At 28.4% G+C, this 24,002-nt stretch overlaps 1 protein-coding gene across 1 annotated transcript; it reads left to right on the top strand.

The window, feature by feature from the left end:
• The first annotated feature begins 809 nt into the window (after positions 1-809).
• LOC103580570 (paired box protein Pax-9) lies at positions 810-22,190 on the top strand. The gene is made up of 6 exons (XM_008562375.2): positions 810-817; positions 6,537-6,568; positions 11,613-11,833; positions 18,437-18,680; positions 20,942-21,116; positions 21,629-22,190. Exons 2-6 carry the CDS (start codon positions 6,556-6,558, stop codon positions 22,188-22,190), a joined length of 1,215 nt encoding a protein of 404 aa, XP_008560597.2. The 5' UTR covers positions 810-817; positions 6,537-6,555.
• The last annotated feature ends 1,812 nt before the right edge of the window (positions 22,191-24,002 follow it).

The raw sequence follows: 24,002 nt of genomic DNA, 5'->3' as shown, positions 1-24,002 counted from the left end.
ATAATATATAATATACTATCATCATAAATTTTCCATTGAAAAATAATTTAACAAAATTATAAGTATTGAATTCAGTTTATAATTTTACAATTTTATAAATTTACTCTTTAATTTATTACCAAGGCGGCATTTATATACATATATATATGTAAAGTATAAAAAACAAAAAAAAATATGTAACAAATGCTGAGTAGCTTATAAAATATATTTAATATCTTGTCGAAAGAGTGAATGCGAAGGAGCGCAGCTGCTAGAGTGGATGATGTTTAGACAAAATTACTGTCGATAAAATTGGTTTTAGGGTTTTTCTTAGCTCCTGATGTAATATAATGGCGATGCTTTGTTTAGCAGGGTACACAAAGCTTGTGAGAATACCCATAGCAAATTGATCGGTTGGACTATACCAGTAGAGGCAGTGTCTGGCTGATGTGCGAACAACAAATAAACCAAAAGAGTTAATATAATATATGTATATATATATATAGCATATAAGAGCTAATCGTCATTTTGTTGTCTATGGGTTTCGCAGTTTTACAGGTACTACTACAGGTTCTATTCTACTTTCGATGAGTGATTTCACTGTAAAAAATCTATATAGATGGAGATGGAGATGGAAATGGAGAAAAGATTCAAATGGAAAAAATTATTCAAAATTTTAAAATGCGGGACGAGATGCGGGATAACGCGGGTACACCTGCTGCTGTCTAATTTAACGAGGACAAACTACAAAAGTCACCGCTGACCATAAATATATATGGATCTACTTCAATAAAATGAGAAAATAATTGACATTTGAGTGTCTTCAGGAATTTTCAAGGTAAGAAATTTTTTTTTTATTGATTTTTTGTTTACTTTTAATTAATTTGGTGTTTAAACTAAAGTAGAGACAGAAAATGTTTGAAAAAAAAATTTTATTTTGAAGCTTTTTAAGGAGAAATCGAAAAATTTTTAATTGTAATTTGAAAAAAAAAAATTTCAATGGTCAAAAATATTCAGGGAATGGAAGTGGTCTCAAAAAAATTATAATTGTTTTGATTTTTAATAAAATTTGACACTTATCAAAATTTTCATATAAATTTAAAAAGAAATATAAATTGTTGAATATGAGTACAAAAAATTTCAAATTATAGTACAAAGGTAAAAAAATTTTCTCAATTTTTTCCTAATTGTCAATAAAATTAATTTTTTTTCATTGCACATTTTAAAAAAAATTAGAATTAAAAATTTTAAATCCTTAAATTTTTTTTCAAAAACTAAATTTATTTATCTACAAAAATAAAGTCAAAAAAGTATTTCACAAGTGTCAGAGGTATGAAAGGTAGTCTATTATTTATAGCAAACAAGCTTTTTTTTCACCATTAAAAAAAAGTATTAAAAATAGTTTTACGTGCTAAGAATTGCTCTAACATTTGGCTGACCACAAAAACATACAATATCAAATTAGCAGCAGATGATCCAAAGCAATGTTTAGAATCCAGTGATCCATGTCATCATCTCTACAATAATAACAATAATAATAACAAAGATCAGCACAGATCCACTCACCCAAATAAAAAAAAATTCGGAGTATTGTTCGAACATCAGTCAGTTGGTGATGATCCGTGAAGGCAACCTGTCTGTTACCACAATTACTCCACAGGGGGTCGTTACACATCCGAGGGTCCACCCGACAAACTTTTTCCTCCCCTATTATATATAAATCTTAAATAAATAGATCCTGTAAAGTCAACATTACGTTTAATAATCGAGAGGTGAAAAAGTAATTTAATTCATCTATCAGTTCTTACTCGGACATAAAAAAATCTAATGATGAAATAATTGATGTCGCGTGCTGTATGCAGGTGTAACAAAAAATGAGAGCCGGTGTCTAAGATCTTGTAGCATTTTTTTTTATCTTATATTTTAAAGTCTTGATAATAATCTCCAAGACGGGATTAGATCTCAAGCTCTCCTAGATCAATAGATCTAAGAGTACCTGGTTCTGGTTCTGTAATTGATCGGATCTATTGATACGCTTGACTTTTAACTCAATTGGATGCGCACCAGTGGCAATAATAAATTTTTTTTTTTTTTATTTAAAAATATGATTAAAATTATGGGATAATTTAAAGTGAAAAAGGGTGAAATTAATATGATGATGATGATGATGATGATGATGAAGAATCGAAGCGTAAAGTAAACTTGTGAAGGAAGGCGTGCCAGTACCCGCCCCTGGTCGAGGGTCGTGAGGTCGCACTTTGGTCCCCACCCAAACTGCTCCGCAAAAGCTGAGCACGCGACGGACACTCGTGATCAGACATTCAGTTTGCAAGTAGGACATTTAGGATCTTAAATCTGTAGCATTTAAATAAAACAGTGTCTGGTGTCTGATGTCTGGAGTCTGATGTCTGGATTGTTAAGTCTAGATACTGGATATTGGGTACTGAGATTTATTTTGACACAGCGAAGATATCCCACTCCAACTTGAGCTTTCCCTCTTCTGACACGCGAGTCCTTTACCTGCCGGCAATCTTCAGCAGCCTCGTGCTCGGACTCACGAGGCACCACGCCAGCAATTCGCTGGCAACCTTTGCCGACTAAGGTGTTCAAGATCATCCAGATCATTTTTATATTTATTTATTTATTTATTTTTTTTTTTAATTTGAAAATTAAAAAAAATTTGAATTTAAGTGACTGAGTGATGTGTTGACTTTTGTTGATTTGTGGTCTTAAGTTTTTTTTTTGTTATTATGGATTATTAATGGTGAAGATTTATCAGACGTTTTTGGTGACCAAACGAGAGAGGAAAGAAAAACTCTGAAATAAATTATTTTTTTGGTAAGGGAAATTATTTTTTTTATTCTTTAGTTTAATTATTTTATAAATTTTTAGCTAGTGAGTATAAAGTTTTATTATAAACAAAGTCGGGTGTACGGAGGTCGACACGCCATCGGTTAATTTAAAATGCAAATTTTTTATACTACGTAAGTCGAGTGGCGTGAACACAGCGCCACGGCGGCCCGAATTATTATAATTAGTCTGGTAAAAATCTGAATAATGCTTAACTGCTTATTTGACATCACTTTTTATACTCATACTTTTTTTTTTTAATCTATATATATATTCATGTATATAAGTGTAGAAAGGTCAGAATTATTTGTATTTTTTTTTAAATTTGAATTGCCGCGAAATTTTTGAAGTGATTTGGAATTAATAATCAAAATTTTTGGGATTGATTTTGGAGTAAAAATTAGCTATAGCTTTTAAATTAATATTATTACATAAATATTAGAAACATGATAAAGATGTATGAAATATGTGTAAAACATTTAATTTACTACAAACTTGTCTCTATACATTGGTTGAGTATTTTTGATAGTTGATCCAGAATTTGAATCTTGAATACGCGATCTATGAATTTGGAAAATTTTTATATTGGAAATTTAAAACTTTGACTAAAATATTAGATATACAATAAAAATGAATCAATACATTTTTATAGAAAATTAAATTCTCTATAAATTCATTTATATACATTTTTTGTGTATCTTTGATAATTTAACTAGAATTCGAATTTTTAATACGCAGTCTATGAATTTGGAAATTGGTAACTTTATTAAAAAATTTTTTGATTGGAATTTAAAATTTTGACTAAAATATTAGAGATACGATAAAAATCAATCAATACATTTTTATAGAAAATTAAATTCTCTATAAATTTGTTTCTATATATTTTTAGTGTATTTTTGATAATTTAACTAGAATTTGAATTTTAAATACTCGATATATGAATTTGAAAAATTAAGATCTAGAAATAAATTAAAAATTCGGATTTTAATAAGTGAATCATTGTAAAATAATTAAAGTCCATGTATATTTATATATATAAATTCAGTCAATAATTTTTTCAATCCAATCACAATTCAATTTAAAAATCAAACAATAAAAAAAAAATGACGCTACTGTTTATCGTGATAGCGATATAATAAAAGCTAAAATATGCCAAAGCTTGTCGGATGCAGCCAAGGAAATAAATATAAAAGATCAGATCTCACTTATAAAAAAGTTTAAAAAAATTAGAAATGTAAAAAAAGTATGATTATCAGGAATGTGTTCACAATTCGCTTGAGATGTCGTGCGAGCACTTTAATATATTCAGATTTTTATGGCCAGTGGCGTATCGGAGATACGGCTAACTTACCCCTCCTTTGTGCCGACTTACATTACACACTCTATACTACTTAGTACGTAACATGCGCCGGTCGATTATAATACACGAGAAAATAAAAAAAAAATAAAAAAAAAAAAAAAGGATTTGCCTAATGAATAAACGAAAATTCATTTCGGTGCAAACCGTAACCACTTACAGTCATATATAAACGTCAATTTAATTTTTATGTAAACATCAGCATATATATACATATATATAAAACTTTATATGTGCAAAGAATTGTCATTTATTTGTAAAGATTAATAAAATATATATATTTAGTTAGGAAATTTTTTTATTGGAAAATTTTTTCCACATGATGATGATGATGGTGATGATGATGATGATGACCAGTACACTGTATATGGTATACTAGTATAGAGACAACTTGCGGATTAACTGGATATATATATATATATATATATATATTAAACGCGATATATCTCGGTCTCACAATGAAATATCCCAGTAATGAGGATTGAGCGATTATTATAAATCAAACGGTTGACCGTGTGCCAGGCGTTCAGAAGCATTTCTCGCGTTCTTAATGTTTTGCCGATGTTACTCTTACGAACACGTGTCTCTTGCTAAGAACGCTCGTTCGTTCCTCTTTATGTACGCGAATTACACCCGTATCGCGAGAGCAAACGCACACTACATTTCTTTTTTTTTACTTTTTATTTTTTTTATTATTGTATATATGTATGGCTTAAGGACTTGATAATTAAATCGAAATCCACCTGTTTGTATGGCCACGATAAAACATTCGAGCCGACGGAAAAATTGTTTGTATAGTTATTCAATTAACTACAACACGCCCTGATATAATTCGCTTTTCCGTAAGATATTTTACTTTTTTTTTTTTTTTTTTTTTTTTTTGACTGCAAGGTAGAAGACCTTATACCCGATTATTCCATGTATTTGTGTATCTATATTTATAAATATATGTAATGATCGGGTATTAAGTCTTTTTTCTCATATATAAATATATATTTATTTGTGGTAATCTTATTTTTAATATAAATTTTTTAAAAAATCATTTACTGCAGACTAAATTTTTAATTTTTTTCAAAAATGATAAGAAAAAGTTTGAAAAAATTTTGTGGGTTACAAAAAATATATGCTAGTAAAATATACATAAATTAAAAATTTTGAAACTTACAGTGATTTAATGTCATTTAAATTTTTTTAATTGACCGTCGGATTTTTTTTTCCATGGAAAAAAAAAGTGCAAAATGACAGTGGGGTATAAATATAGCGACTTATAATATAAGCACAGGAGCTAAAGTCTCTGAGATTACATATTAGTTAGCAAAAGCCGAATGTATAAAAAGGGTAACAAACAACAACAAGTACACCTACAAGCTAAATGTGAGCTGAGCTTGAAGGGTGGCTCCGGTAATCGTGCATTAATTTGCATCACAAAGTACACGCCATCACCACCGCGATACGCTTATATATATACACATATGTTCTGAGTTATTTTATATTTTATTCATAAATATTTTTATTGCAAAAAATTTTTAGTTACGAATTTTACGAAAAAAATATGACAAGTGGGCGAATTTGGACATCTGCGGGAAATTAAAAATTTTTAGAAAAAAAATTTGATTATCTTAAATATTTTTTTTTTCACGTGTTTATTATCTGAATTATTTTATTGAAAACTGAAAAAAATTGACTTTAAGGTAAATGGGCCGCGATTATAAAAAAAAAATTTTTTTACTGATAATTTTAAATTGCTCTCAGTATCTGAACTGATTAACTTACCCCGGATTTTTGTGTACATAATGATTTTTTTTTCAACACACGCTAATTTCGAATTTATTTTATATTAATCACTATTTTAATTACATACCATAAATATGTAATTTAGTTATGATTAATGAAATTATTTAAATTATATTACAGTAGAATAATTAAGAAAAATAAAAATTGTTATCACTAATTTTAATTCTGTTTATTTATAATTTTTATATTTCACGCATTATTAATGTTGAAATGCATATATATGTATATAAAATGATGGTTTTGTAAAAAGAACGAAAGTCACGGTAGTGTCCGGTGGTCGTAATAGTTAGCAGTGGTTGAGCTTATCAGTTTGGTTGCATATTTAAGGGTTGGCATGTCAAGCGCCAAGCGCGCCCTTTGAATACATTTAAATTCATTACACGAAGCTCAGAACACCACTCAGTTATTCATGTATATTTACCTTGCAGTTAATCGACGAAAAGAAAAACACTAGAAAAATAAAAAAAAAAAAGTTGCTTTAAGATTATAAACTTCCTTAAATAAGTTACAAATAGAAGTAATAATTGTAATTATATTGGTTTTATTTTTCTTCTAGGAATAATACAAGCGTGACGATGCCGCATACGGGTGAGTTTATGTCTTCAAATTATATGTTAATAAATTAGGCTGCGCGAAAAAATTTTTAAGAATCAAATATTTGTTTCAAGTTTAAAAAAAATTTTTATGACAAATTTTTTTTTTTTCTAAATTTTAATTCGTTAATTTTTACGCTAATTTTAATAGTTTACTCAAAATTTTTTTATTAAAATTTGTTATTTGTGTTTTTTGCTGTTACTAAATAAATTTTTGAACTCAACAAAATTTCTTAAAATAGAAAAATTTTCAAAAAATTTCTTCGCAACATTATTTTTATCTTTAAAATTATTCAATGTTAATTAAAATATTTTGGGGCCATTAAAATTTCAAAAACAATCAAAATAATTCATATATATATATATATATATTTGTAAAGCAGATGTATATGATTTTTTATTTTCTAGACCTCTACTATCTTAAAAATAGCCAATAATAATCCCATCTGCTTGTAAGCAGTAAAGTGACCAATTCAACCCCCATTATTATATTCGCAATTATCACTATCAAGTTTTCTTTATTTCTATTCAAAAACTCCTTAAAAAAAAATTTATCATCACCACCCATCTAAATTATTTCAAACACTCACATTTTACCAAAAATAATTATTTATAATTTTAATCCAGATAACAGTTAAATTTAATAAAAGGGGAAAGACGGGAAAAATGGACGACTCCCAAAAACATATAGAAAAATTTTTGTTATAAAATTCTCTATATGTCAGCTGAATAAAAAAAGAGATTCATAATACTATTAGTTGATGAAGATGCCGAAAAAAAAACTGGAAATTGATTGACCCTGTGGGACAGAACTGAAATTTTCTACTGTTTTCGAGCTCGGGAAGCTCGAACAAATGATCTGACTCTGTTGATTAGAGCAGCATTCGATGCGGATTTTAGAGTTTTAGAGCTGATTTTACTTTAGAATAAATCCTTAGAGCATGACAAAAGTTACATTTTTTCAAAAAGTTTATTTTTGGAATGACACGAAACCTACTGTTCTGCAAAATCTCAATTTTCACACACTGAGAGAAAAAACTGGTTTTCTGAACTATGAAAAACGCAGTTCAATGATGCCTCCACTATTACCCTCAGTTCAAATGACTAATATATAGTTGTAAAATGTACGATGATATCATAGTTGTTTTAACTATGTTAGAGTTCAATGAACAATGATAATAGTGAACGTAACTCAGAAAAAATTTTCTTATTACAAAAAAATAATCAAGAAAAATCCTTAATTATATTCGTCGACGACTTAAATGATGCTAAATTAACGAAACTATAATCGTACAGTTGCTGAAACATTTGTGATTCTGCTGAAGTATAAGTTCTGAGAAATAATATTAAATAGTTACCACAATAAAACGAATGATTAGTTAAAGCTACTCCTTTCAAATAATTTCGGGCACTATTATATACTTCAAGACACTAAAAATATTAGTTAACATGACTATTTTTACATTTCCATCCCTTTCTAGTTACCCCAACCATGCAATTTTCTCTCTGTGCAGAATCTGGGAATTAATATGCCGCCTCGAATGCTGCAGCAATGATCCAAATTAGTTTATCCATTCAAAAACTACTCTCTTAATCTGAATCAGTGAATATTCACTGATTATCAATGAATATTCACTGATGTAAATAGTCCCAAGTATATCATTGCAAATATATAGAATGCTTATGTGCAGACGTATGTACACTCGGGTATCATCTTAAAAAGAGTCAAAATATCTTCCCAGAACCTCAAGACATCAAGATCTGTTGGTAACTCGGTTTTTGAAAATCGGAATAAAACCAATAACTTCCTCTTTTTTAGAAAATTTCCAATTTTCTTACTCTCTAAAAATGAATCAGTGAAATTCTTGCAAATCAGTGGATAGTCACTATTTCTACAGCTATAAGTATACCACTAATTCAACCAGTGGTATACTTATAGCTGGTTCCCAGTTAATATTCACTAATTTGAAAAAATTTCACTGATTCATTTTTAGAGAGTAGCGAGAAGTTAAAAAGTAATGAAGATAAACAACTTATATAAAATTAAAATATAGCAAAGAAGACACTGCATATATTTTTGTCGCCAACAATATATTGAGTCTACTGAAGAATTTTGAAAAAAATTTTGGACCACTTAAAATTATTCAAAAGTGGTGATAAAATGACAGTTAAAAAAAATATTGAAAAAAGATTTTTCTAAAAATTTTTTGGGTGGTCCGTTTTACCCAGCCTTCCCCTCTACATTTATATGGAGATTAACAGTATCGAACTTTTTTATTCAAAAATATGTAGTAATCAGCACGGAAGAATAAAAATTAGCGACTGAATCCCTTTAAATGTAAAGTAAAATATAAAACGCACTGTAAATTTAAAATGTACAAAAATTTCATTATCTGTAGCGATAATCTTTACGATTTTATCTAGATAAAGGGCGCCACCTTAAGCTTCTGTTTTTGCAGTAATAATAATTTTGAACATGTGTTATATTAATGTCTCGAGTGAATAAAATAAGTACAGACGATTTAAACGAGAATGCGATCAAGCGATCATCCCACCAAAAGATAACCCAATGATCGTTTTTTAATGTCATGTTTTAGATATAAATATATAATATGTCAAGTCGCATTTTTCTTTTCTTAGAGTGAAAGAGATTAATGATCAAAAATTTTTTGAATAAATTTTTGGAAACGATAATTATTCGGATGCTCTATATCTACTTGTAATTGACGTTAATGACGTAATTAGTTGGTCGAGAGCCAATAATTAGCGATCATCTCTTTGGTCGGTATACGTCTCTTCTACTTATTTCTCGTGCTCATTCTACTTTGGCAATACAACAAGTCCATCCTGAAATGGTACGTGAAGGCGCGTGCACTAAGGATTTATATCCAAGTTGCCGCCGTCGCCGCCTTCTTCATTCCGTAACGGTTTTATGTGTTTTTAAACGTTTTGCCGCTGTCATCGTCCCGATTCTTTCTTACAATTGAGTTGTATTTAGACTTTTATTTGGTTATTTTACTCTCTGTCCACTAAATAAAAGTGAGAAATTCATTTTTAAAATAATTATTTATTTGTTGATTTGTTTTTACCCCGAAAAATTTAGGTCCCTAAGAGACATTTCTATATTCAAAAATTATGTACGGCAATATAGTATAATATATAATTAAACAATTCTAATCATAATAATCAAATAATAATAAAAAAAGAGTAAAATGACTAGAAAAAAAATTGGAATTGAAATTTACTAGAGCATAAAATTAAATAAATTTATCAATGTCATACAACTACTTATCAAATTACAATCTCTTTAAATAAATCATGAATAGCAGGCTGATCTAAACTGATCTATGAACATTTTTTACATTAATTACTTATTTATAATTTTGCAAAGTGCGCAATTCTTAACTTTGAAATAATATAAAATTAATAATCAAATTTGAAAAAGCCTGTAACTTTGAAACTTTTGATTTTATAAATTTTTTATAAGAAACCTTTTTGGTAGCCCATAAAATTTCCTACAAAAAAGTCTAATGACTTTTTTACATAAACTCAAAATTGTCGATAGTAATTTATTTTTTGTAAAACTCAAATTTTTAATTTTTGAACATCCATATTAATAATGATCAAAATTAAAAATGATCATAACGTTTTACATTTTTAATTTATGAATTTTTTTAATCAGGCCTTTTTTGTAGAACACTAAATTTCCTAGAAAAAAGTCTTATGACTTTTTTACACAAACTCAAAATTGTTCGCAGTAATTTATTTTTTGTGAAACTTAAATTTTTAATTTTTTAAAAATCTATATTAATAATGATCAAAATTAAAAATTATCATAACTTTTTAAATTTAAAATTTATCAATTGTTTTTATCAGACCTTTTTTGTAGATCATTAAATTTCCTAAAAAAATTCTTAACAACATTTTGATGTCAAATCAAAACTTAACATGAATAGTTTCAAATCAATTTTTTTGAAAAATTACATTTAATAAATTTTTTAATTGTCTTCAAAAACAAGTTGTTTAAAATTTAATTATTCTACTGATTAGCACGAACAATTAAATGAGTAAACAAGAATCCAGTGAAAGTTATAAATCCGTCAATAAAAATTTGCGCGTAATATTCAATGCTAATTAACTCGAAAAACATTTCTTACACAGCCTATTTATGATATTAAATAATCTGGTAAGCAAATAAGCCACTGACATAATATAAATTACTTGAAAACACGTCGGTTCTTACTTATTACACAGACTTATTAACAAATAGATTATGAAATTACGATGAACCCACATATTTCTCACGGACTAGATCAAAACATTTTAAATTATTCTTAAAACCAATTTATCTTAACTTATTTCCGGATGTTTGCCAACAAGATGAAGCAAAAAATACATCAATCCGTATGTTGATTAAAATAATTAATTTAGTATATCGCGATTTAATGACTTAACTCAACATTCTTCGGAAAAAAAAAAAAAAAAAAAAAAAAAAAATAAGAAACGACAGACTAAAAAATTTAACAATCCCAATAGAGAAGTTTAACTAAGACAGGTTGAGCAGGTGAAATTAGCAATGATTTTTACTGATCAGTGTATAGATCATTAGAAAAAGAAAAAAAAATATCCAAATCGCATCGTAAAATTTTGATAGCCGATGCATTTCGAAGGAAGCAATTTTCGTCTAGAGTTTCTGATGGCTCATCAGATCTTTGTGCTCCTAAATATAATTACACGTTAAAGAGCAACTTCATGTTCATGGGAGACACGCGAACAACCAAAGATACACTAGAACTTTTGCCGATGTCATTAGAGAACGAAACCGCTGTTAAAGCACCTGCCCATCCCCTAATGTCATTTGAGTTTGGGTTTGAGACAGGAACAGAGGCAGTGGCGGGGTCTGGTGATGGGGATGGGAATGGAGTTGAAACTGGCTTCATTTTTTTTAGCTATTAACGTTTTCAACAACCGTCTTTGTTATTATTATTATGCTTTAGTAAATCTGTAGAGTTGATACTAATAGTGATAATATTTTTCAGGTCAAGCTGGAGTTAATCAACTGGGAGGTGTCTTTGTCAATGGACGTCCTCTACCAGATTGTGTAAGACAGCGAATTGTTCAATTGGCTCTTGTTGGAGTACGTCCTTGTGATATTTCCCGTCAACTTCTCGTTTCTCATGGATGTGTTTCCAAGATATTAACCCGCTTCTACGAAACTGGAAGCATCAGACCTGGCAGCATTGGCGGCAGTAAAACTAAGGTATCATATTTATGTATATTTATATTTATATTATTATTAAACTAATATTATCAGATACTCGCCTGTTGCAAGAACAACTGATGTGATTTTAAGTAAACCTTTCGTGACCACACACATTATTACCCAACACACCTTGCTCCGGGCATTACCATATAATAATTTCATGCTACTTTTGTACTTTGTTGTTGTATTCGTTCTGGTATTTGGCAATATATATAAGATAAATGGAGATGCAATTGAAAATTTCAATACATTTTTAATAATTAGTTCGGTGTTAGTAACTCAAATATTGTCCGATAATATAATCTGTAGTTAAAAATTTTAAAATAATATATATAAATATTTATAGACCCAGTGTAGTGTAAAATGCCTCGGTGTAAAAATTTTGTTTTGAAAATTACACCGAATCCCGTGTAAAATTTAGATGGTGTGAATTTTTGCGGTGTGTTTTATTTTTTACACCGCCAAACAATTCATGATAATTTTAATGCTTAATAATAATGATATATATATATATATATATTAAGGTAGGTCAAAAAAATCAACTATTTTTTTTTACACATGCGATCGAAAAATGGGTTGCTAGACACCTTAAAAAAATTCTCACCAAATATAAGCTCTTAATTTTAATAGGAAGATCCTCCGCATCACAGTTTTTTATTTTTTTCTCAGTCCAATAGAAAAAAATTCATAACTCATCATTAATTGTTTGGATAAAAAATTGTTCGAGTATAATTTTGTAGAAAATTAAATGCTCTACAAAAAAGGTATCTTATATTTTTTCCGTCAACCTTACCATTCTAATGATATTGACGATTTAAGTTTGATCATTTTAAGACAAATTTCATTATTGTTTATTAATTTTATAATTTGACAATAAATGACTATTATAAAATGCGCAATACTAAGTTTTGTAGGAAATTAACTGCTCTATAAAAATGGTGTCTTATGTTTTGGCGATTAAATTAAGCGTTGAAAAGATATTCATCATCAAACTTTCATGTGTACTGATTTTAAGAGTTTTTGATGAGATAATCGGAAAATTTCAATATATATATATTTACACCGAGAGAATTTTTACACCGATATTTCACACTACACAGCCGAGTAAAGTCTTCCGGGTCCATTTTTACACCGAAATTTTTTACAGTGTATACAGAAAAAAAAGTTATATTGAATCAAAAAAATTTTTTTGAAGACAAACGTTTTCGGGAACCAAGTCAAGATTTTCTTAAGCCAAGAGAATTTGTCTTGGTAAAAAAAAATTCGTCTTGGTCGGAAAAGATTTCTACTTTATCTGAGAAAATTTAGCTCTCCAAAAAAATTTTCTAGAATCAAGAATATTTACCTTCAGTCGAGAATTTTTTTTTTCTGTGTAGCTTGCAGCACTAGTATATTATTATTATTCTTGATGTAGATTATTTTAAAATAAAAATTAAATACTTAGTGTCAAAGTAATCAAGAGTTTTAAATAAATAACTTATGCATTTACACCATTGGTGGGTGGGAACGTTTTAATTCACGCGGTCAAAAATTTAACACCGTAAGTCGTTTAACTTTCACACCCTTGATTAAAAGAAACGATTCAAAACAGTTCAATTTTACTACTATATATATATACATTCACCTTTGAGTGACTCGTTTTGTTTACTCAGGAACCGGCAGTGTCGAAAATTTGATCGGTTTAAAAATCGAAAGATTTTTTATCTAATTATCGTGATTCATTTATTTATGGGTAAAGTTACTCTAGTTGTTGTTTGTCATTAACAAACAAAAAAAAACATAAACAATCAAATATGATGATGTTAATGGTAAAGTAAAAAAAAATTAGTATGATGAGAAGGTGGAAATGAGTGTACAGTCGAAATACTTGTATAATATCTTTCATCGCCATCTTGGTAGTTATAATCCTTGATTATACACCGACACCAAATGCTGCAATATCGCATCTATGACACTAATGATAATATAATTATATGCTGTGCGTAAAACTCTTCCAGGTTATTTCTTCCCTACATATGTACTACATATATTTATATATATATATATATATATGTGTGTATGTAAGAGGTTTAAAAAATAATTCAAGTAATGAATTAATTTTTATTACCCTGAGTACATTAACCTGAACTTTCAAAGTTGGTTATTAGTTGTTATTATTATATGTTCAAAATATTAATAAATAACGATGAATAAAAGGTATACATGTGATATGTGAAAATATGTTTACATAATATGAGCTGGTTGACACATTGTAAGTACGATCCCACGTAGTTAACTTAAATTAATTACCTCAGACACGTGATGGGTTTGTCATGTAGTGGCAAGTACGGAGCATGATATTCTTACTCAAATATTAGCCGATTAAACTTGATAGTGACTCAATAGCGCAACGTTATAACCAGCAGTTTGGTAATTTATTTGCGGATTAATTGATTTATCTCATCTATACTATATATACCAGTATAATATAAGACTTGGTAAATTTTTTTTCTAAAGAATTTTATTATAAATTTTGTCATCTATATATATAGAGGAATTCGAATACCGTAAATCTTTATTTTTTGACCAATTTAAAGTATTTAAACTTAAGTTCAAGTTACCATAGAAAAATTTGCTTTTTTCTGTGCAGGTAAAATGGCCATTTCCAAAAAAAAGGAAAAAATTTTTTTTTTCTTTTATTTAAATAAAAATTGTTTGTATCGAAAAAAAAAATATTAAAGATAAATAATTTTAAATTTAGTGATGAAAACACCCCATGTATTTTTCGTGGTCAACAATACATTCCATTGGAAAATTTTGAAAAAAAATGTGAGACATTCAAAATTGTACAAAAATGATGATAAAAGTGGCAAATGACGATAGAACAATTGTTAAAAAAAAAGTTTTTTAACAAATTTTTGGAGTGATCCGTTTAGCCCATCCTTTCCTGTTTATAAAAAAAAGATTTTTCGTCCCAAGAAAATTTCCGTTTTTCATTTACAATATAAAAATTTTTTTAGGGCGAGTAAAAATGTTTCGCGTCACGAAATCCTTTTTTTGTGTGCGATAATAAATCATTGGATTTTTTTTAAATTTAATAAACATGGAAAATTTAAATGAGTTAATATTAAAATAAAAAGTATGAAGAAGAAATATATTGTAGATAATATATAACAATATAACAAAAGTTATAGTTCAAGACTAAACATACAAAATGCAATTTTTCACAAGTGTTAATTTTAAAATTATATCAATTATTTTCCGAAAATAAAAAAATAATCATTCTGTTAAAATAAGTCAGCATAGAAAAAAGTTGTGATAATAAAATATGTATAACTACAGTAGATAATAACGCTAAATACGTCAATAATTTTTATACTTTGTGACGCTCTTGACAATTTTACCCATATATATACGCAAGCATATATATGTATGTACCGGTGGACATTAATAATAAAACAATAGAAGTCGCATATGTGTGAAATATTATCAGATAATTACGATCTTCATAAATAATATAGTATATATTGTTGAAGCGACATCCGTTAAAACGCTTCTAGGTAAATACACATACTCATTGGGTCACTTTTTTTCCGCCATCATTTTTTCTATCTTTCACGTGCATTCGATTAATTATTTAACGTTAAAGTACAAGTGGAAAAAAGTCGAAGGCAAATGCCGTTAAAGCAAAAAAATATTTTAAGTATATAAATAAATAAAAAAATATACATTTATATAGGAGAGATTCGATTAAAATAAGACACTAGGGGAGCCTGGGGCACGAAGGCCCCCTTAAGCCGGTTTTTTCTTTTTGTGGCTTTTAACCATAAAATTCATTTATTTTCCGTCGATATCGAAAGAATAAGTAGAAATTTTGCAAAAAATCGAAAAAAAAATTTGTTTTTTTTCTGGGGCACGAAGGCCTCCTCTCCAAAAAATTATCAACAAAAATTTTTTTTTTATTTCCCGTTAAGTTATGACCTTTATAATGTTTTTATGACGTTTTAGGCCAGTATGTGATGTATGAGGTAAAATGGACCATTAAAAAAAAAAAAATTGTCACAAAAAAATTAACTTGACGGAAAATAAAAAAAAAATAATTTTTTCTTTATAATTTTTTTTTCGAGTTGTCCGTTTTGCCCCTCATATCACGTATTGACTTAAAATATACTAAAAACATTATGAAGGTCATACTTTGACGGAAAATAAAAAAAAAAAATTTTACCTAATTTTTGAAGAGGGCCTTTATGCCCCAGGGGGGCCTTCGTGCCCCAGGCTCCCCTATTTTTTATAAAAAAAATTTTTTCTCTTAATTACTTGGGCAAGTTGAGTCTGAACGAAGCGGGAAATTTAAAATTACCAGTAATTTTTTTTTCTTCATTTTTGTTATAAAAATTATTTTATTAAAAACTGTAAAAAATTCAATATGAGGTAAAATGGCTCCGTATTGAATCTTTGTTAATTAATTAAATTAATTATTAAAATAAAATTTAATTGTTACCGATCAATTACGAAAAATTCAAGCAAATGATCGTTACTTTTAATAGTGGCTCACTTTACCTCGGATTTAATTTTTCCAGTTTTTAATAAATAAAACATTTCAGATAACAAACAATTAAAAAAAAAGTTTTCAATTTTTTACTGCAAATTTTAAATTTCCTGCCCTGTCCCAACTGACCAACTTGCCTTTTTTTTGCAAACTGTAACTTAATATTTTTAAGCCAAAAAAAATTTTTCCTTACAAAGTGACCGATTTCCTTGCCATTGATAAGATGATAAGATGCTCAAAAAAAAATATGACACAAGTAACAAAAAAGGGGGAGGTGGTGGGAAGACGACTGGAGTTATCAGTGATGAGCACGCAAGAGTGACGAGCGGTCTGGAGATAATTAGTGAGTTAGTGAACCTGTTTTGAAAGGTGGTTCGGGTTATCTAACGTTTGACACCAGATGTTGTCCATCCTGCTGTATAGTACTGATGGTAAATTTACCCTCGATTAATATCCATACTCTACTCAAGTGCCCGGCTATTGCCTGTCCATCCGCCCATCAGTCCGTCCGTTTGGTCTGAGTCGCTCAGTTAAGTTGTCCCTTTTGATCGGCACGAGGATGTTCCGACATTAGGACACCCAACACCAAGTACAGGAGCTTAGCTGTTCTATAGCGACTGTTTGGGTCGAAGGGTAATTGTCACTGCGGAAGTGTCTGATTATAATCTGAGATCATCTTGGGGTCGCACGCAATGTCTAACCCTGTCAAACCCCATTTTCAATGTGTACATATATGACGTATTCGTGTCATATAAATATTACTGGTATTAAAAAACACTTGGGTTATTAATTTATATCAGTTAATTTTTAAATTAAGTGTTTTTGTTGAAAAAAAATTTTCACAATTTTACAAAAATATTTTGTGTCAATGTAGCAGACATCAACAAATTCAAAATTATTAATAAATAGAGTAAATAATTAATAAAATACAATTTTTAAAAAATGCGCATTTAAAAAATTTTGAAATTTATAAGTGCATTTTTTATAAATATTTTTTTTTTAATTATTTATAATTTTTAAATTTGTTTGATGTCTGCTACATTCACACGCGTAAATATTTTTTCCGTTTTTTTAAAAATGGGTCATCAAAAAAAAAAAAGAAACTTTTATTTAAATTTAAAGTTTCATAAATTTTAGTAAAAATATTTTTTATTAAAATTCAAAAATATAAATGTCAAAAAAAATTGTTTTTAGAAAATCAAAAAAAAAAAAGTTTTTAAATTAAAAACAAAATTTTTTCGAAAATAATTTGATACTTCAAATCGTTTAAAAATAATTATTTTATATAAAATTTTTTTTTAATTTTAATAATAAAAAAAAAAAAATATTTCCAGTACTTTTTGATCGCTGGTAGTGATTTTGATCGGCTATCCATCAATAACTCTCGATAAAAAAAAAAGTATTCAATGTTTGAATTTTATGACGAGACGAAAGCCTTTCAAAAAAAAAAAAAAAATGTATAACTTATCCCCCGCGACGTTAAATCGCGTGTCCTTAGCGGGTGGCAATCTACTCATACCTTAAAGAAGATCGTTGATCTCAAAATCTGTCGGATCGTATAACATTTCCATCGCGTTAGCATAAAATTATCCATCAGTATAGTGGGTACTGGGCATTCACCGTTCATTAGCAATTCAAATTAATGCCGCAAGTACGTGCGTTTAAACGCCCGTACCCGTGATTGAGAGTCACTGGCTTGTAAAAAAGGTTTGCCTCTTATTTATATATATATATATGAGTGTGTAGGTCTTGGGTATATGTATTAAGAGCGATTACGTTGTGGTTTAATGGGGTGACGAAGTTCAGAACAGCAACAACATATAACTAAAAACATACGAAGGGCACCGTGTGGTGATGCATTATCTGATTACTCGGTTGGGATCATGGATCGGATCTTGGAATCGGTTCACCTGTGAGCACCATATGTATTTTGCCGGTAATATTTTACGAGGACACACACATACATATATATGTAGAAGAACCATGTTCTTATTTAAGAGTGTTAATTTGACAAAAACTGAATTGCCGCAAATGACAAAAGGCTTTAAGGGTTTTATGTATTTTTATTGCAGCAAGTGGCAACACCGACGGTGGTGAAAAAAATACTTCGAATGAAGCAAGAGCAGCCGACGATGTTTGCTTGGGAAATAAGGGAACAGTTGGCGAGACAAGGTGCCTGTGATCCACAAAGTTTGCCCTCAGTTTCTTCAGTTAACCGGATTTTGAGAGGAGGTGGATTGCATACGGATCATCCTATTGATGCTGGATCATCTGGTAGCTATCAGGGACATGTATCAGGAAATCCGGAATCCAGAGGTAATATTCAGTTTGTTTATTTATTTACAGAAATATTTTTTTTTTCGGAGAGAAATTATAATTTTTGGTGAAATTTATTTTTATATATTTTTTAATCATTTTTATGAAGAAAAATGATACTTTAATATTATAAATTTTAGTAAGAAAATTTTAAATATTATTATTTTAAATTGCTAATAATTAAAATATAAATAAAAAAAATTAAAATTTCCGTGTACACAACATATATATATATATATATATATATATATATATATATATATATATATATATATAGGGAAAACCAGGAATATTGAGAATTCTCAGGAAATTTAATGCAACCGGGAAATGTCAGGGAATTTCGAAAAGTATCAGAGAATTAAATTGTGACAGTTCAAATTAAAAAAACTTTCAATAATACACTGGTTATAGAAATTAAGGGACATTAAAAAAATTTCATATTTTCAACAGGTTACAACTCCAAAGAAAATGGTCAAATGGCAAAAACAAAAAAGGCAAATTGTAGCTTCAAGGGTCTAGTTTTCTGATCTGGTCTTAAAATTTTTTTTATCATGTGTGGTTCCGGAGTAATTCTAAGAAAACTATCGAAAGAGAAATTCACCAAATTTTTACTCGTTTTCAAAACGGTTTTCGAACTTCAATAAATTTTTTTCGATAATTATAGTTGATTTTTGATTGATCCGGGAACGTGCATAATAAAAAAATTTTAAGATCAGATCGGAAAACTAGAAACTTAAAGCTACAGTTTGCCTCTCTGTTTTTCCTGTTCGACCATTTTTCTTTGAGTTAGAAACTGTTGAAAATTACTAAAAATTTCAAATTTTTTTAGTATTTCTTAATTTTTGTAACCAGTGTATTTTGAATTTATTTTAATCATAAAATTTCTTATCAAATATTTCAACTTACACATTTTTAACATCTAATAATCAAAAGTAGGCAATATTAATTATTTTATTGCCATTTTTTATGGTTTCTTGCATGATTTAAGTATCAAATTTAATTATTGAAATTGAAAATATAATAAAAACTTTGAATATCTAAATGATACGAATAAAATTTCTAAATCAGGGAAAAAAGTGAAAAACTTTACTGGAAAACCAGGAAATATCAGGGAATTTTAAAATCATTTTTTTATGGCCACCCTGATATAGAAGATGGGTGGGCAAAACAGATCTCTCTAAAAATTTGGTGAAAATTTTTCTTTTCCGAAATTGTTTTTAATCGGATCTGATTATAATTTTTGTTCCTAAATTTTTCCTTAAAATTTATCTTCAATAATTTTTTTTTCGGCATCTTTATTTACTAACAGTATTCCAAATCTCTTTTTTCACTTACATCAGAAATAAACAATTTGATTATAGTCATTTTTCTTAAATGAAAGAAAAAAAAAATTTATGCACTTTTTTGGGGGGTAGTCTGTTTTGCCTGCCCAGGGAAAAAATTTTTTTTCTACAGCAACTGGAGATTTGGTACGATTACTTTAAATGTATGCCAAAAAACTAAAATGTATTCGAATGCACAAATGTCCATTATTTCCTTAGCGGTCCCATATTGCCCACCCTTATTCCCCCATACGATTATAATATTAAATAAAAATCACCTGTCGCTTAAACTAAATCACTCGTATTCCGTTGCTAAAATATTATTATATTTTATTTTTTTACTAATATTTAAATATGAGATAAAAAATTAGGATATTTCTCCAGGCATGAGATTGAAACGTCAGTTTAGCTAACACGCAATATTGCGAATTATAGATATATATATATATATATATATATATATATATATATATATATATATATATATATATATAATGATTGAACAAACAAACATCAAAAATAAAAAAATAAACGCATTACTTTCATGATTACAAAGTGTAAAAATTAACATTAAACAATTATTAACATGCACGACTATATAGCTCACGCATTTTCTAAGAAGTAATTGAATCGCGTGATAAATTTTTAAATTTCACCGGGTTCAAATTTTTAAAACTCGAGTATTATGTTTAACTCATCTCCATAATTATTATTCCAATAATAAACCTGGTTCATTGCTCCAAAATCCAGACTCTATCAGATAATAATAATAATTTAATTGCCTCTAATAAAAAAAAAAAAAATATATATATATATATATATAGTTGTGATAATTATTTAATGAGGATTTATAAGCGGTCTATTAAAGCCGTTGGTTAGAGTGAACTTGTCTAGCTGATCCAAGTTTAAATAATCTCTCATTCTGGGTCGTTTTAACAGAAGCCCTCATGAGAACGGATTATCAGTTATTTTATCCTGGATCACTTGGTCCACTTCACATCTCCACGAATGGATCAACTCCCGGATCTGGTGCACCCACGTGGAATCCTGGATTTTATTCCTCACTCTATCAAGCGACGACACTGCACTTGCATCATGGAATGCAGTCATTTACGTAATTATTATTATTATTAATTGAGCTTTTATTAAATCATATTTAAATCGATGTCATAAAAGATATATTTTATTTGTTTAAATTACGGGAGAATTTAAATTTACAATCTACATGACAATTTATAGGAAAAAAAAAAAAAAACAAGTTTTAAACCTTTTTATTCAAATTTTGACTAAACTATAACAGATACGATAAAAACATCAAATATCAAATTTTTAGATAATTTAATTCTCTACAAATTAATTTCTTATCATTTTTGACATAAGTTTGATATTTTACAAGATATGATACATTAAAGAAATAATGTGAAAAATTAATGAAATTATTTAAATTCAATTTTAATTAAACTTTTAATGATAACTCGTTAATTATCAAGTTTAAGTAAAAATGTAAAGATACATTTTTTGTAGGAAATTTAATTATCTACAAAAATGTTCTTATCCATTTTTACAGTATCTTTGATAGTTTAGCGGGAATTTAGATTTAAAATAAAAAATAAATGATGATTTTAGATCACTGGAAACTGAGCGACTTTCTGAGCAACAAAACAGTCAGAGTCAGGAATTAAAATCAAGTAGCAGCAGCTCAATGGCTGGAAGTGACGACTCTCTTGACAAAAGTGACCTGGATGACAATAACGAGTCGTCGCAAGACTTTAAATCTTTCCAAAACTCGCCGATTATTTTGGAACTCGGGCAAAAAATAGGTAGTGACCGAAGCGCGTTCTCGCGTCACGGAACACCAAATTCTTCAGCGAGTATCACGTTTGACAGCAGTTCTCAAAGTCCAAGGTGTATAACAGTCACCACAAGTACCACGAGTTCAAAAGACAGTTGTCAGGATAAGAAAACGAGAGAAATTACTGATAATCAAAGAGATTCCGGTACTGTCACCGATAAAGTTACTGCTGAAAATAATTTACAACCGGTTGTTCCGCCGCAAAGAAAGCGAAACCCATACTCGATAGAAGAGCTACTTAAAAAAGATGAAAATCATCTTATGACCAACAAGAGACGGCTTATTGATACCGGTGTTGTTCAGCCATGTGGAATTATTGTCGGAAAAGAAGGCTAATTATTTATGGTCTGGCTCATTAAAAAAAAAAAAAAAAAAAGAACAACACATTGATAACAAGTGTTAGAATTTTATTTTATTTAAAAAAAAAATTGTAGTAATGTAAATTATAAGTACATGTAATATTTAAGGTAAATACGTAGATTTTAGTTAAATTATTATTATTATTAAATTAAATAATTTAATATGATATTTAAATCAGTTGCTGCTATATAACTAGAGAAAATTTGAATGTAAATAAACAATACTCATTAATATAAGTACCGATATATATATATATTAGGGTGAGTCAAAAAAATCGATTATTTTTTTTTACTAGTGACACTGAAAAATTTGTTGCTAGACTCTTCTAGAAAACTCTCACCAAAAAAAAGCTCTTAATTTCGATAGAAAGGTCTCCCGCATTACAGTTTTCGATTTTTTTCAGTCCAATAGAAAAAAATTCATTTCTCACTCATTAATTGATCGTACAGCAGAAGTTTATATACTATTTTGTAGGACATTGAACGTTCTACAAAAAAGGTTTCCTACATTTTTATCGTAAATCTCACCGTTTAAAAAATATTGAAGATTTAAGTTTTATTATTTTCAGCCACATTCGTGTTTTGCTTATGAATTTCATAACTAGTGAATAAATAAGGATTATGAAATGGGCAATGCATGTTTTTGTAGGAAATTAAATGCTCTACAAAAATTGTCTCTTATGCTTAGTCGATTAAATTAAGCGTTTAAAGATATTCATCATCAAACTTGCATAAATTTGGATAAATTTTCTCAAAACTCATAAATTAAATTTAAATTTCCCAAATTAGTTATCAAAAACTGTTAAGATTGGTGTGCATTAAAGTTTGATGATGAACTGAAAAAAAAAATGTGGTTATCGTAACCATCTGTAGTATTGCTAATACTAGATATCTGCATTAACTATCTTCAATTTTAAATAAAAGTATTGTCAATTAAACCATATTCTTTGATTATATTCCCCATACACGGTATTGCTGTTTTAACGATTCCTATAGATTGCTATCATAGCAATCCAAATTGTTAATATAGTAATACATATTGCCGTAGCACCCATCTATATATATACATATATATATATATATATAGATTAGAGTGATCCAAAAAAACCAACCTATGGAATTTATGGCTTAAAAAGGACCTATAGCCAAGAAATTTTAGTCCAAGAATTTTCTCGCAGCATTGATGTTTTCAATAATAGAGCCTTAAAACTGTATAATTCTGTTTACTTTAAACTTTCGTGGCCTGTAAGTATACGAAATATCGAGTTTAGAAAATCAACTCCATAGACTTTTTTTTTAGGAAATTTCATAACCTATGAGAATATTTCAGAGCCAAATTTTCATCTCAAACGGTTCAAAATTTATAACATTTTTAATAAAAAAATTTTTTTTTGCGTTATTTAAATGGGAAATTTCAAATGGTTGTTGACACCTTTTAAAATTGAACTAAAAATTTTTCCCAACGGGAAATTGTTTTTCTCTGTATATAAATTCTTTTCAAGCCATAAATTCGATAGGTAGGTTTTTTTGGGTCACCCTAATGTAGATAGTTGATTTAAGAAAATATTGTATATGGGTCAAATAGCGATCGAGCTTTTACGCAAATAAAGTATTGCTACATTAACAATCTACGATTTTCAAAACTTTATATGGTTACTATAACCTAACCATATTGCTATTACACGGAGAGAAAATTATAGTAACAGTTACAATATATTATGGGAATGGTTCCCATACTGCATGGTAACTGGTTTTTTTGAAATGTTGATTATAGGAATGGCACCCATAT

This window comes from Microplitis demolitor, chromosome 6 (assembly GCF_026212275.2).
Source record: "Microplitis demolitor isolate Queensland-Clemson2020A chromosome 6, iyMicDemo2.1a, whole genome shotgun sequence".
Classification (NCBI taxonomy): domain Eukaryota; kingdom Metazoa; phylum Arthropoda; class Insecta; order Hymenoptera; family Braconidae; genus Microplitis; species Microplitis demolitor.
This window is presented reverse-complemented; position numbering and strand designations above follow the sequence as displayed.